Below are 15,686 nucleotides of genomic sequence, written 5' to 3' on the forward strand. Positions count from 1 at the left end.
AGGTTGTGTTGTTGAAGACCACACAAAAGAGGTGTGAAAAGTCTAAACGGTTTGAACAGACGACACACTTCAAACATAAACAAGTTGAACCAGGTTTAAAATTACCGCAGAAAAAAGGGCCATCATCATGTTCTGGGGAAGTAGACGTGGACATTTTCCACATATTGATCAACCCTCACTCACATGCTTGCAGTGTATGTTAATATTTTTATCCAATGTAGGATCAGGGAAAAACAATCTAATCGCAAAATGTCAACATCAATACAGACATGAACTTCAATAAGAGGCAGCACACACAAATGAATAAATGCTATGGATGTGACTGTAATTTCAGCCATAGTTAAGAGAAAAAATATATATAAAATGTATGTTGTTTTGCTTCTTGATTAAACAAGAAAAGTGCCATTTAAAAACAGAAGCTATTTTTTACCAAATTTCTTTCTGTATTATCTTTTGCAATTAAAATGTTCATCAAAGAACAAAGAAAATCCTTTTTCCGACATGGCCAAACTGACATGCTACAGTTAGAAGTGGTCTTAAAAAGCAGCCTTCATTAGAAGTAACAAGAAACCGATTCCACACTGTTCCTAATTGCAACCATGTTTTCAGCCATTATTGGCTGAGTGGGAACGAACGGCAAGATGCAAAAGAAGAATTCTGTTTTCCATTTTCTCCACATAAAAAGCGTATTAAAAGTCTGTGACTGAGCTGGAGGCCATGCTGTCATTCTGTGTAAACCTCAAATCAGAAGTGTGAATAGCCTTCGTTTGTGTGTTTGTGTGGCATTATGGTCTGAGTGCTAACCTTTAGGCTAATATTAACATTACAAGCCTATGCTACCCCTTTAGCCACAAATCATACTCTTGAGCTAATAATGAAAGTTAACAACAATGACATTATCAGATACCACAGGAATATTTACAACACCGGAGCTGAGGGCGCACTGGCGGTGGGGTGGGTGGGGGGGTTTGCTTGAGATGGGTTAGTGTAAAAAAAAGAAAAAAAAGAATATTTTTAAAGAGCACTTTTTACAGTGATAATGAAGTAACGCAACATTTATTTTCCTCAATTCTGTCCAGATAATACGACTTGTCACATAAAGATTGTTAAATCTAGTAATGGATTTTATGGGTGGTGGAAAAGGAGGGGGTTATTTGTCAGCATTTAACAGTGTCTTTATTGGCATCCATTTATTCGACTCCATCCAGTGGAACAAAGTGCTTCTGTGAGTGTTTTTGATAAACAAAGATCCAGCTGAGTAAGCAAAAACACATGTGGAAAGTTTGGGGGTAGCGTCTCTCTTGAACTCAATACATTTCTTTCAAAAAATATCTAAATATAAGCAGCTTTACATTCAGGGCCATTATTGTCCTGTGGCTCATTACACACATTTTCAAAATGATGGAAACCTCGGATGAAACATTTTGCCTTCATTACCTGATTGGCTCTCTCCAGATCTGTCATCACCATCTCAATCTCGTCGGCCCTGAGGAAACATTCAAGGGAAAACGTAAGAGATGGAATGAGATGATTCACACAGGGATAGAGGGGGGGCACTGTGATCATTACGTGTGTGTGGGATTGTTCAGCAGGAAAACATTTTGAGAATACCACTGTCGTGTCCATTAAGCTACCGTCTAAATTTCACCTTAATCCATTGATTGTGAACTCTCTAACCCAAACAGCTTGCATGTGTGCGTGCATACATGTATTTAAATGTCTGTGCGTTTGGTGTGTGGGTGTGCACATGTAAGCCCCTAAACCCGGGCCACACTAAAACAGAGGGATTACATTAATAGAGCTCTAAGTCCTAATACAGCAGACTAATCTGCTATGAAGCTGTGTGATTGTGTCTGACTAATGGTCTGGATGGAGGCCACGGTTCACCTCTCACTTGCTGGAGGTCAGACAGCAGGAGAACATCCCCTTCTTTTAAAACTCAATTCTGGCATTTAAAAAAATATATAAAACCCCCCCCTCAAGGCAAAAGTTCAAATTTAAACAAAATGAAGTTGAACATGACAATGTAAAGCTGATTCTAAGGATAAGCTCAACACATGTCCTCAAACAACCCTCACAATTTGTCAGGGAAGGATACGACCTAAGAAGAGAGAGGAGGGATCTGTTCACTGATGGGGAGGAGGAGTCCTGGTTGATGTACACACAGAGAATTTTATATAACTTCATAACACTCCTAACTGTTGCCACGGACGGTTGAATTAACTTTTATATTTCAAAAATGTAAATTCACAATGGGAGATAAAACTATTTATTTAGCTTTTAATAGTTTACTTACTTACAACTCTAGATACATAAAATGTATATCTCTTTTGATGTTTGTAAAAATACTAAATATCATATTATTGAGTGAAAAAAAAACAATCAATAAAAAGATGAAAGAGTGGTGTTAAATGAATGACTCCATGGGATATACTTAAAATCAAGTGTTTAGCATAGAATTTGCAATTGTGGAATCCACCAACTGAATTTGTCCGTTCATCTATAAGTAATTTGGGGTAAAAAGAGGTCACGGCTCCATTAAGTCAGCATCACTACATATATTGTCATAATTTAAATGACAAACTTCGGCTCAAACCCTAAAATGAATTTTTTTAATGCATACATCTCTTACCATGTTTAATTTGTAATTAAAACAAAACATGAATACAAGACGATGGAAATCAATCTTAAATATGCTGACACAGCTACAGGGGCTTTTTATTTACAGCGTACGTTCTATAAACGTGCACGCATCTCCGCTGATGAGAGCATCGTGCAAATATCTGAAAGCGTATTCTCAGGACTGGGTCCATTAAGATCTTTTGATCTTTCCCTAATCTTTTGATGGTGAACCCGGAGACCTGCACATCTTTTGTGTTTGTGTGTCACACTATGAGAAACAGTGTTATGTCCCATAGGCTTTGGTACAGCTGATTTGAATGTGTTTAACAAAACAGACACAGTTGATATTAGGTCAACATTGTGCCACAGGCAATGCAGCTAAAAGAATCAGATGTGGGTGGGAGAGCTTTTCAGTCAGCGCTTTTATTCTTTTCCATAACAGTTAAAAGGATCTAGTATGCATTTAAGCAACATAATAGTGCGTAACCTCACCAGCTTTTATCCTGTCTTAAGCTATAGTGTGCGGGACGCACTGGCCGCACACACAAATGCAGGGTCAGGGAGCAAACAAGCCAGAAAAGCTTGTAATGGAGAGCGTTTATGGGTAGTAAAGTAACCCAAATACACCACCACTCCTGCTCCAAATGTGATCATTTAATCAAAGTACAGATGCACAAAGTCTTCTTAAATAACCTTTGGATTTGGCTGTATTTGGGAATTATAAAGGCAAAGCTAGAGGCTGAGGGCCAAAGCAGATCACAGGGAAGGGATTTTCTGCATATCCTGACACAGTCCGTCACTCGCTGGTGCAGGAACTGTCCATGGCACACACCAAAGCATCGCTGGACTTAAAGCACTATCAAGCTTTTGCTGAGTAACAGCTGCCTCTCCTGACCCAGGTGGTGATTACAAAACAAAAGTACTTTATTTTAATAACTGTCTAAAAATAACTGTCCTACAGAGTAATAAGGAAACAATTATTGGGAGATGAGAAGCTGAGACCTACAGTACATTATCTTGTCATTTAAAGGAACATATTAAAAAGCATTTCCTGCTACACAACCTTATTATATCAGTGCTGCAGCGACGAGCACGCAGATAAAGCAATTGTCAAAAGCAGCCATATGTTTTTAACAAGTCTCTTCGGGTAGCTTTAGTGCCACTATAAACTATAATGGTTTGGGAGAAGCAGCAACTTTTGCCATCATTAGCGTCAAAGTGACTCATGCATTAAATGAACAAGTGGAATCACTTTACAGTTGCTTTAAAAAAAAAAAAAAGATGTAGATGAGTCTTGTGATGCAATCTTTTTTTTATACATCAAACAATTCAATATCTTTTGCTCTTGTTTTCCTTACTTTTGAATGTAGTGACCACAAAAGGTACCACACAACAGATATTTGAAGTTGCAAATTTACAATAAAGCTTATATAATTACAAGCTTTATAAAGCTGGCGATACGCTTACATTAAACGTCTTTATGCTTCTCCAAGCTAACTTTTATATCAAAATATTTTGCCTGTCTATCAAACATTGACAGATTGTCAACTCGATCCACAAGATACGATTCATCGCTGCTAACCTTGCTTGCTCCTGTGGGTCTGTGTTGTGAGAGCGAGTTCCTGGACGCTTCTGACCATCAGGACTTTCAAATGGCAAAAAATGTATAAAAAAGTAGGTCAATAATATTGGGTAACTGCAACCAGAAAGCGGGTGCAATGAGCTCCTTTACAAAGCTCTACGATGTCCCAAGTGTCCAATGAATAGAATTGGACAGTGATGGCAGTTCAATGACTATTCATGCAACTATACAAGCCTCTACTGTACTTCCTAAATCTCATCCAGTCTCATATCTCCCGTTATTCAACTCTGTCACTCTCATCATTCCCCTGCCTTTAGACTTCCCCCCTCAATTGCTGCCCACTACTACTTTCATCCCCTTCGCTTCCACCTCCCATCTCTCATCTTCTGCCCCCTCTTCCCAGGACTCGGTCTTCTGTGCCAGCTGGATATTCCTCCGATTTAGATTTTCATTTCCCTCCTCTATCGCACTCTTATCCCTTCTTCTCCGCCGCTGCCTGCAGCCTGCAACTTGCTTTTTTGCCCTCTAGCTTTCACCGCTTCATTCCCTTTCTTTCCTTCACTTTCTCAACATCGTATTTTCACAGCATTTTACCTCAGGGATTTCAAGGAGGCTTAAAAAAAAATCCAGACATAAATGTGCATCCGAGTGTGTGTGTATAGAAGGGCATGAGGGGGAGAGGATATTGATTATTGCACCATTATCAATAATTAAATGACTCGTTCTGAAATGGCTTAATGTGTTAAAACACAAATTGCGCTAAACACTGGTGGGCGTACACACACACGGCTTTCAGAGAGGCTGGAGATCAATACGTCATTAAACTTTAATAGGGACTAAACTGGTAAAACGCAGCCCGTCAGACCCTCGCAGAGCCAACGCAGAGAGGGGGCCACACTACATCTGTAGGCATGCATCCTGCTGGAGCTCACACACTCCAGGCACTGCAACATCGACCAAAATTCTTCGTGTGTGTGTGCGCGTCTCCGAGTGTTTTAAAAGGCAGATTACCCAAATGCAGCAAGAGGACGGGGGATTTGTCACGCAATGTCCTCCTTAGTGAAAAGTTGAGAGCAAGAGAGTGTGTGCGCTCGGATGACTGTGTTTGTGTGAAAAAGTGCATGATATATATGCATTTGTGCTCTGCGGTGCCAAAATATATGCAGTCAAAGGGTTAAAAGTTGTGTTCAGCCAAACACTGGCGATTTGCTCAGCCAAGCAGTAAACGGGGAAAGGACTCTAAGGACTGGGAGGGTGCAGGGTTAGAGAGGGTTTGTGTGTGCTTTAAAGCGTTGCATTAAAATTTCAGATCACAGCACGCCACATAGTCAAGGACCCTGACTGCCTGAGGCTCACAAGTGAGTGAGTGAGTATGTGTATTTGTGTATCTGCGTGTGTGTGTGTGTGTGTGTGTGAATGTGGGCGGGCATGTGTTTATTAGCTTCTGTAAGCAAATGGGGCCTACTATATTTGCCTTTTCAAAATGTGTTTTATTCTGACATAAAAGAAGCAGACAAAGGGTTGAGGGAAGTGTAAAGAAATGAATGGAGGTCTGGAAGTGCAGAAATATATTCACGCTTGGGGACCACAAATATAAAATATCACTACCAGCATGTGATTTATAAATACATTGCTAATAGCATGGGTCTTTTATATCTGACAGGGGCTTTTAGATGTATTTTGAGAGAAGCTGGCAACATACAACATTCTTATACATCAGAGCTGCCAAACTCGAACACACGAAAGGGCCACAATATTTTAACAATGTCAGTTGCGGCCCGAACCAAATTTATATTTACCAAACTTTCTGTAACAAGACGCATGACTTTGTCTTTTCATTTTTGGAAGCTCGATTCATCTAATTTTTGCGTGTTTGTTTTCAAAAAGTAATGTCTTTTCTTCAACATCAGTTTTACCATTTATTTAGAAATATAAAAATGTCTCATCTTGTCTCAAAAACTGAAACATCTTTATATATTATGGAATTACCATTAATCTACTTTGTGCAAACCATCTGGTGCGCCACATAAAAGAACTTGGCAGGACAACTTTGGCCCCCAATGAGCCCCTGAGTTTGACACATGCTAAATAAAAAAGTGCTAAAAGACCATTTGGACTGATGCTACAAGCAAATGTGTGGTTGTTCTTATTGCAATCGCATTTTAAAGCCGTATTGATTAATTCATAAGATCGTAGTTAATTTGCTTCAGAACTAAAAGCAAAATGACTCATTGGAAGCACAAACATTAACAAAGGAAAGAAATGCAACAAAGATAAGCATCGCTTAGTGCTTTTCCATTTGACCTTCGCAACATTATTATCAAGAATAAATATATATGGTTCTATGACCCAATCCAGCAGGAAGTTATATTCAATGGGTCTTCAAATTCACTGTTTATAGAGCCATATTCAACCCAAGCCCACATACTGAACTTCAAAATGAGATTGGAAGCTAATTAGAGTCGATGAGAGACCTTAAGTAAGAGAGATGGACTGTTTACCATGTATTTATTATTAAGTTAATGTATAGTTAGAACGGGGTTTATTAAACTAAATGATTTGATTAGTTTACATGATTTTTTAACCATACATCTTACACATATAATCAAGCTCTAATCAGAACAATTTGACTAATGGAAAAAAAGAGATTTTTACTGTACATAATATTTACTTCCTACTCAATTTTTACAATTGTTTTAGCTACTGAAAACTAAGAAGCTATGAAGGGAAACAAGCCAACAGAAACTATTCACAGAGTTCAGGTCTAGAACATTGCACCCGTTTACCTCGGATTCTCATTATAAACATCGTGTCACACTGCAAATGTGTTGTGAAAACCTACAAGTACAACACAGAACTTCTCAAGAGCTGGAAAGGAAAAACAGAAAATCTTTATCCCACTGGATCAACTCAACAGAATCTGAATCTGGACTGCATCAATATACAATTCCAGTCATAGGAGAAGAAAAGACAGAAATATAAAAAGTATTGATTGGCACCATTATATTGAACGCCATGTCTTCCTGTAGCCTTTCAGAAAAACCACAATGCAGGAGATAAAAGAAAGTGGGGAGGGTATGGTGGGAAAAGTATTGTGAGGAATAGCGAAGCAGGATCGATCTGTTTTTAACAGCCAGTCAATTTAACAACTCTGTTAATGGATGGACGGGGGGAGTTTGTGCCTTTGGTAAATTGGGTCGACGGAATCTTGAAAGTGGAATAGCTGGTCGGCGGCATTTCCATGATGTTTTCGAAAAAACTGCTTCACGACCAGTTTGAAAAAAAAACATGCTTCATTACGCTAACACCATGAAATGTAGATGGACTTATTAAAAGGTGTTGCTACCAGAAACCCCTGGGAAGGATGGGAGTCCCCCGGGGCCTGACATCGATGAGACACAAAAGGTATTTGGCCCCTTGTCAATAATGTTCAGTGCAGTGGAACACCGAGTGAGCCTCCATCGAACAACTATTGTGTATTGGGATTAAGCCAGAAGAGACACATTTTCTTTAAAGACGATTCAGGAGAAGGAATGAAAGATAATAACAATCTATTTTTTACATTTTGTAAAAGAGTTCTTTGAAATTATATCCAGCTATTTCAAATGAGCGTCATGAATGCCAATTACATTTAAAGTATGAAATGTATTGGAGACAGAGTTGGAAACAGATTACTGCCAAAAATCATTCAGATTTTTGTCCAGCCGTCTACATCCCAATCATCTGAATAGACCTGCCAACACATCCATGTTTACCCTTTTTCTTTAAATCACAAAATATGTTGATTTCAGTCAGATCAAACAAGTTTTCAAAGGTTGCAATTGACTGTAGGAGTAATAAAGGAGTTGTATTGAGGATAATTAAGATTTAAGATATTATAAGTCTTGTCAGGTGTCATGCAAACAGATTAGAAAGGATGCCTTGTGAGGTTATTGGATTTATCTCAGGTTTGCTGACCATTTCTTAGATTTAAATGTGGTCCTTACAGCCATTAAAACCCCTTTAAAGGAACTTATCACCAGCATTTATGTCATGAAATCTCACAGATACTGAGTCGATGTAAGCGTACAGTATTTCTGCCTGTCTTTCTTGACAGACACCATTAAAAAAGATAATCTTTTAATGAGCACAGATATGGCCAAATCATTCTTAAAAACTCTACTCACTTCAGAATCATTCCGTCATTATCTAAGAAGCCGTGTTCTTATTTTGGAACATTTTATTTTAGAGGCTTTGAGAATTTGGCAAATAGACGGCGGATTATGATACTGGCTCAATGACCATCCGGGGATCATGTGATATGTATTATTAGATAGAGTTACCAAAAACCTACACACTGGCCTGTATACAAATCCTTTTGTTCAACATATTTACTTTTATCCCTCACTGAAACCCTCATTAGCCTTCTGTTGACCTACAAGCAAAGGAAAATCACAATTTTTAAAGAATCCATTTCAATCTGTCAGTATTTACAGCGGCTGAGTAATGCTGGGATTTGGAGGCCGTTGAACCGTACGGGAGAAGATCCAGCTGTTCGGGAGAGTAGGGGGAGTTTCACTAAAGGAAGATTATGTCAGGAACAGAGGGAGGCGGGGGGGGCGACTCATCCACAAAGACACAGGAGATCAGAGAAAACACTTACTTGGCTGTTGATTCCTCGTCATACTTTGTCTTCAAATCAAAAAGCTCCGCCTGAGTTGTTTCAAGTGCTGCAAGAGAAAATTATTGAGTACACTATGATCATAGCGTGAACCACGAGTATGATATGTCTGGCTTCTCACTGGTCTGTAGGGACTGGGCCTTGTGTTCAGCCTCCTCTAATCTTGAGGACATGGAGTCTTGACTCTCCTGGAGTTTCCTACGGAGAAAGAGGGTAAACAGAGAAAATAAAGTCAAACTATACTCTTAGGTAATCTTGGGTTCAACACTTGCAACTATTCTCCATTTTTTCCCACCATTTCTGAAGTGTTTTCCCCACTAAAATCCTCCCAACACAACCCACTGCTCATTAAGCAGGCCTATTAGGCAGGAATGTCTGGCCACTGGGGCACACAGCACCCAGGGGGAGAGAGAGCCAGGGCTGGAGAGAGAGTGTCGAGTAAGGGAAGGGGGTGGCGTTTAGAAACCACACGGATAAAATAGACTCATTCTTGGCGTATAAAAAGTTGGGCTCTGCTGAGAAATTGCCACTGCGTGTAAAAACATCAATAATCTAGCACAAAGATGGTCTTTATGGCACGCTTTGATGCCCCCCCCCTCCTCCGCCAATCTGTCTCTCCTGTCGTCTCTATTTTTCTACCCTCTGCTTCATCCTTTCATCTTTCTCTCCCTCCTTCTCTCGCTCTTTGCAGAAAAGAATGCATCTGAGGTGCCATCCATTTACTGGCCCTCTCAGACACAGGAAGTCAGCCCTCGACAGACAGGAAGGGGCCTATAAAACACTGACGTACAGGAAATACAAATGGACAATTGATCTTCTACTGTGTGTCTGAAATGGGCAAAGAGCTTAAACACAGTTTTGCACATCAAACAAGATGAATGTCACTTAATAAAAGTGCAGGAGAGTAGATTTGGAAAACACTATAAATCTCTTTTGCCCATCACCGATCTTCACAAAAGACGGTGTTAAAGCGAGAATGTAAGATGCGGCTCAGGAGTCAAAGAGTCACTGAAATCTCAATCTAGCAGCTTCATTTTAGAAAATCTTTTAAAAAGAAAAGGATAAAAAAAAAAGGTCCTACCTAAGTTCAGACTAAAAAGCGTCATTTGAGAATGTTTATTTCACTTAAAGGTAGCAGAGGCTAAGAAATCATTAACAGGTTAGTTGAACCACAATTCAAACTTCACAAATGTTCTACTCACCCTCATGTCGACTTAGGGTTGGGATTATTTTAAAGTAATGTAATGTAGCACCTAATGGTCATCGTCTTCATCTTCATACAAAAAGACGCTTAAAAACATCCAAATACTTCTACCATCGTCCATCAAGAATTGTTCCAGAAAAATAAGTCTATATTTTAGGCTTGTTTTTGTCAGATGTTTAAAGAATAACAAGCCATTTAAACCGGACGTATTACGAAAGGTACTCCTTTATATTGCTTCCAGTGTGGACAGTAGACTGGAAGCACTCGCAATATTTAATATAGAATACTTTCAGAGTACGTTCGCTTGATATTCATTCAAAGTCTGCCACAAACAAGTGTAAAATATAGACTTGTTTAATTCTCTCCGGAACAATTCCTTTTGAGCTTCAATACAAGATGAACATTAGAGACGAGCTGTATGGATGTTTTTAAATGTCTTTTTGGAGGAAGATAAAGACAACTGGGCTTTAGTCGCAAAATTAAAATGAACGTACAGTTTTGTCTATAACCCTTAAAAGGAACAAATTACTCTGAAAAGAATCCAAACCTTTAGTCGACATGAGAGTGAGTAGAATATGAGTGAAGGTTGAATTATGGGTGAACTATCACTTTAAGGAAGTAGACCATCGTGTTTTTCAAGTTCTATGCACTGACTTTACTTTATTATAGACATTGTATCGCAGGAAAATATTGTCTTGATTGCCAAAAAAAGCTAGAATGGCAAACAAGTTTGTAGAGAACTGAGCCTCTGGGCATGGTCTTGCGCATATTTCCCCCCTTTGTCTGAGCTCGACTCGGGCAGCTGAATGTTATCCAAAATACTCTGATAAAAGGCTTACAACACAGAAAGTGTTCAGATTTTCCCTTTTGCACATTCTGCTTTTTTCTTTAGATTATTAATGCTCACTCGGATAAAAATGAAGGCAAACGGTACATGATGATGAATGTATGGGGCGAACATACCTCTCCTTCTCTGCATAGTCGTTGTGTAACTGAAGTTGCTTCTCTTGAGCCAGGTTCTCCGCTTGATTCTTTAGTGACTGTTCGTACTCGCGGATCTTCTCCTTCAAGGCTTTGATCGTCACGTCTGTGGAAGGTAAACGTGCGACACGTATGAGGAAAAACCAATATGTAATAAAAGACTTGGAAAAACAAAAACTTATCTCAATGTGATCCCGAGCAGTGACAGGAAGTGCGACCTTTTACTAAAGACGCAAGATTTTTCCCTGCTAAATTCCTAACCTTGTCAGCCTGCAGAAGGCCTTGGCCCCTGTGGTTGCCGGCCGATCTGTACATTCACGGCTGATTCTTGCGTCTTCCAAAAGTAGATTTGCTGTATTTCATTAGGACTGCATTAGCCCCGAAACCCCCGTAACCTGCAGACGGGCAGGCTGCGATGAAGGCAGCTTGAAATAAATCTAACACATAACTGGAGTAATAAATAGGCCTGTGTGCGCGTTTACTCCACGTGTTGTGTTTCTCAGAGAAAGATATAAGTGAGTGAGACAATGATAAAGAGCATTGCTGCTTGTGCTTTTGACTGAGGGCTCTTAGCACTTTAGCGTGTGTGTGTGTTCGGTGTGTGTGTGTGTGTTCGGTGTGTGTGTGTGTGTGTGCGTGTGATTTAAACTCCAGTCTCACTGCTCTGACACATAATCAATAGAGGAGAGTCCCCTCAGAGCCCTCTTACCCCTTAACTGCTTAACTGAACTTTAAACATTTAGGTTGCAAGGATCAATGGCCCCTGCACTCCCTCCACGTGTGTGTGTGTGTGTGTGTGTGTGTGTGTGTGTGTGTGTGTGTGTGTGTGTGTGTGTGTGTGTGTATGTGTGTGTGTATGTGTGTGTGTATGTGTGTATGTGTGTATGTGTGTGTGTGCGCGCGCGTGCGAGACGCCCCGCGCGTGTTTAACAGGAGTGGGAGTTCCACAGCGTGTTTTGGGGTTTAAATATCCCCCCCATCTATTGAGGCGGGAAGGAGGGATAAAGGATGAGGGAACAGAAAAATCAATGGCAGAATGGAACCCTGCCGCTATCGAGCTGTTCCAATTAACTCTCGCTGAGGAGAGGGGGATTCCACAACTTTCCCTTTCCGCGCTCACTCAATCCTCCATTTTCGCTGAAATAAAAACACAAGTTATCCTCACTCCGCCGTGGCAGCTGGCGTCAGGCAGTCCATCTTTCATGGTCAGAGTCTTCTTAGAGAGAACGTTTTACGCCGTAGAAGGAATATTTCTATGAATCCTTGGGCATGTTTTTTTCAAGTGACGACCTTGTAAACCAAATGATGGACAATCACATTCTGTTGATAAGAACTGTGGGCGGGTTCGTTTGATAATCATAAGGGGGTTTTCCGACTATTCATTATTTTAAACGGAGGTGTTGAATGAATGAGATCACAAGGAAGTTAACATCTTGTACCCATATTACATTACACACTGGTTAAACTTGTCTGGTTCTCACCTGCTATTGAAGAACTACAATTAGCCTGGAAATATTAGTTTTACAATGATGAACCCGTTCAGCTGAGGGCAAGACACATAGAATACCAAGCTATACACGTTTCTAAAAAATGACATTTTAAACCCATGGTGTAACTATTTGTAGGTTGAGATTGAGCTTAATTTGCATTGAAATTAGGTTTTTCTGAATAATAAACATAAATGTATCATATTGTGACACAAAGTTGCATACGTTTTACCAAGTACATAAGTTAAAAAACATACAAATATTCATCTGATTTTTTTTTTATTGGTTTAATTTCAAACTTCTGGTTATAACTTCCTGATAAATAACATCTTAAGTCTTCCAATCTATATCAAAAGTTATTTTGGAGTTTGCAATTTCGAGAAAACAAAATAAAAGACTCAATATTTTTGAAAGAACATATATTGGCCGTTAAAACATATTTAAAATATATTATTATCTAGAATTTTCTTCCTTTGTTTAAATTATTCTATTTGGAGTTTTAAGCCTAATGACTGTTTAGCATTTGAATTTGTTTGTATAAAGTAGCGAATATTTCTATATAAAGGGGATTATAGCACTTTTGGACTTAAATCAGACGTGTCCATCAACTGACTGGGTGTGGAATTTACTCCAAATTTTGTGAAAAAATGAGAGCATTCAGCCGCCGTCTGGAACCCTCCTTCAAGGAGAAACTATAGAATAGACGGACATATAAACTTTATAGATCCCTCTGGAGGTCTCCTACTGGAAATTGTTTATCATTGTTTATCAAAGTAATATCATTCGGCTAAATTGTACAGTCTGTCAAATCATAAAATTCTGATAAAGTCAATGAATTAAAGTCTACGCGTTTATAGAGGAATAACAGCGAGGTACTACACGTCCAGAGAAGAACCCTGAACTGGATGCAGGGGATGAAGAGCTGATGAATGCAGTAACAGCTCACAAAAAACAAAAACGCATAAACACCAACAGACCAGAAACAACACACAGCTGTGACCTTTGTGGCAGAGATCGTTGCTCCCTCATTGGTCTCTCTTGCCACAAGAGACACCTCTGCAGTTCAGGAGACTTGTATCTAGGCTCGAAAACACTGACCTTCTATTAAATCACAAAGCAGAAGCAGAAGACACTGACTGGTCACTGCTTTAAGTCTCTAGTGACTTGGTTAGACTGGGAGAAAAGGACGCCTGAGGTAAAGGAACCATTGTTACCTTCATAGAACTTCAATATTTTATCAAAGCCTGGTGCATATTCAGAATAAATTATTGGTGAAAGGATTTGTTCTTGTATTACAAAAGTAAAATATTGGTTATTTAAAGTAAATATCCTGAAAACATGTATCATACATGTTAAAGTCCATCTCAGGTCTAAAAGAGATTTCTCTCACTCATAATTTATATTCCCGACCTACATTTCAACACTTTGAAAAGCAACATCGTCACAAAACGCCTCGGCTTCTATCACTGACCTTGGTTTTTAACCTCCGCAAACTCTTTGTTGTAGTCCTCCAGTGTCTCTCGAAGTTTTGTGTTCTCCGTCTCAATGTCGTGCATCCTCTGGAGCTTCAGCTGCAGCTGCTGAGCCAGCTCCAGCACAGGTACAGGATCTGCCAGAAATAAAACAACTTTAACACACTGCGACGCAAACTACAAAACATGGACTACCAGGTTGATCTGTGAGCTCGGAATAACTCCACTCAAGGCCCTGTGAGAGCATGCAGTCGCACGTGTCCTTGAGCAAAGAATCTCTTGCTACAGCTCACAATGAGTTTCCAACTGCATGAAGGACAATCAGAAACCACACGTGCTTTATTTAATAAAGAAGGTATGTATTATAGGTTAAAAAATAACAAACCTTTAAAACAGATCATTGCACACAATGTGAGCAGGTTATTTTCTTATGTCATTATTTTATTATTTATCACTTTGATGTGGAGGTCATTCAATTGAAAATCATTACTGTTTTTATTTTTAATTCTGAGAAAAAATAATCTATGCTTTACATGGGCTTTTTGTTGAATATTTAAGTAAAAAAAGGGGTTTAACTTAACTTAACTTTTTGTTATTTAATGGCACAGAATGGACCAGAAAACAAAAAGGGAAAAACTAAGTTAGAAAACAAACAAATACGTAACATTTTTCTTTTTTAAAGGATAATTAAAACTAGACCGTTTACTGTCAGAACTCCTTGTACACAACAGTATTTTACTGGTACAGAAGACGTACTCATGTCATTCTGACTCATTTTCTACAACAATTATGGACGTACAGAAAAGGAGGAAATGAAACAGTATAAGAGTAAAGATGCAAGAAGAATTATTTTAAAACTATATTCTTTAACTTCTCTTAATCCATTGTAGCTGTATTTAAACCATTATTATTAACTTTTGTTATAATATTTAAGGACTATAAAGTTTCTTATCTTCTCTTGTCAAATCATTATTTGGTCTTTAACGAACACTTTATTCACATAATCCTAAATATTGTGATTCAATTCCTGATCAATAATTAATTAAAAAGATTGACAAGAAAAACTGAGAAAGAATTTATATTTAAACTTTATTTCCCCTGCAATAAAGTATGACTCGAGGAATAGATCTACAACATTAGGACAAAGACATCATCCCTATTCTGTCCGACGGAACCATTTTAAGCCAACCCATGGCTTCAGCCAAGAGCTGCCGAGTCCTTCCATTTTTAGGCACAAATCACTCATGTGACAGTTGAAGGTTGTATGAAAGAACAGGTCCACTTTCTAAAAGCAGCTGATGATGCATAAAACCCTGTTTAGATTACTCAAATTATTACAAGAGGAAAAACACTGTGTCCTGCACAAAAAAATGTCAGCCAGCAATGCAGCAGGAGAACACGACAAGAGGAACAAAAAAAACACACAGCCTGTAATGTACCATAGATAAAATGGTTCAAAAAACCTAACAGATATGTTCACTGTGATCCGAATACCGTCTCCCATGAATCAATATGACTGAGCAAACATGAGAGCACAGCTTCTGAATAAGCAGCCTACGAGCCAAGTTAAAGAACCAGGATGGTGGAAATAAAAGACAACTTTCTGGAGGCACTTTGCCAACATCGCTGAACACACAGCAGGGTTAACTGTCAGTGTGATGAAGAGAGGCCTGTCAGT

General features: G+C 39.0%; 1 protein-coding gene across 3 annotated transcripts in view; it reads right to left on the minus strand.

Moving 5' to 3' along the window:
* Positions 1-15,686, minus strand: part of cux1b (cut-like homeobox 1b) — a 67,452-nt gene that overhangs the window by 18,253 nt on the left and 33,513 nt on the right. For all 3 annotated transcript variants that reach the window (XM_087795493.1, XM_087795492.1, XM_087795494.1), the window contains 5 exons: positions 14,008-14,145; positions 11,032-11,155; positions 8,986-9,062; positions 8,847-8,913; positions 1,438-1,486 (listed from right to left, as the gene is read on the minus strand). In XM_087795493.1, the coding sequence (XP_087651619.1) occupies positions 1,438-1,486; positions 8,847-8,913; positions 8,986-9,062; positions 11,032-11,155; positions 14,008-14,145 (455 nt within the window). The remainder of the gene's footprint in view (positions 1-1,437; positions 1,487-8,846; positions 8,914-8,985; positions 9,063-11,031; positions 11,156-14,007; positions 14,146-15,686) is intronic.

This window comes from Callionymus lyra, chromosome 7 (assembly GCF_982586985.1).
Source record: "Callionymus lyra chromosome 7, fCalLyr1.hap1.1, whole genome shotgun sequence".
NCBI classification, from domain to species: Eukaryota; Metazoa; Chordata; class Actinopteri; order Syngnathiformes; family Callionymidae; genus Callionymus; species Callionymus lyra.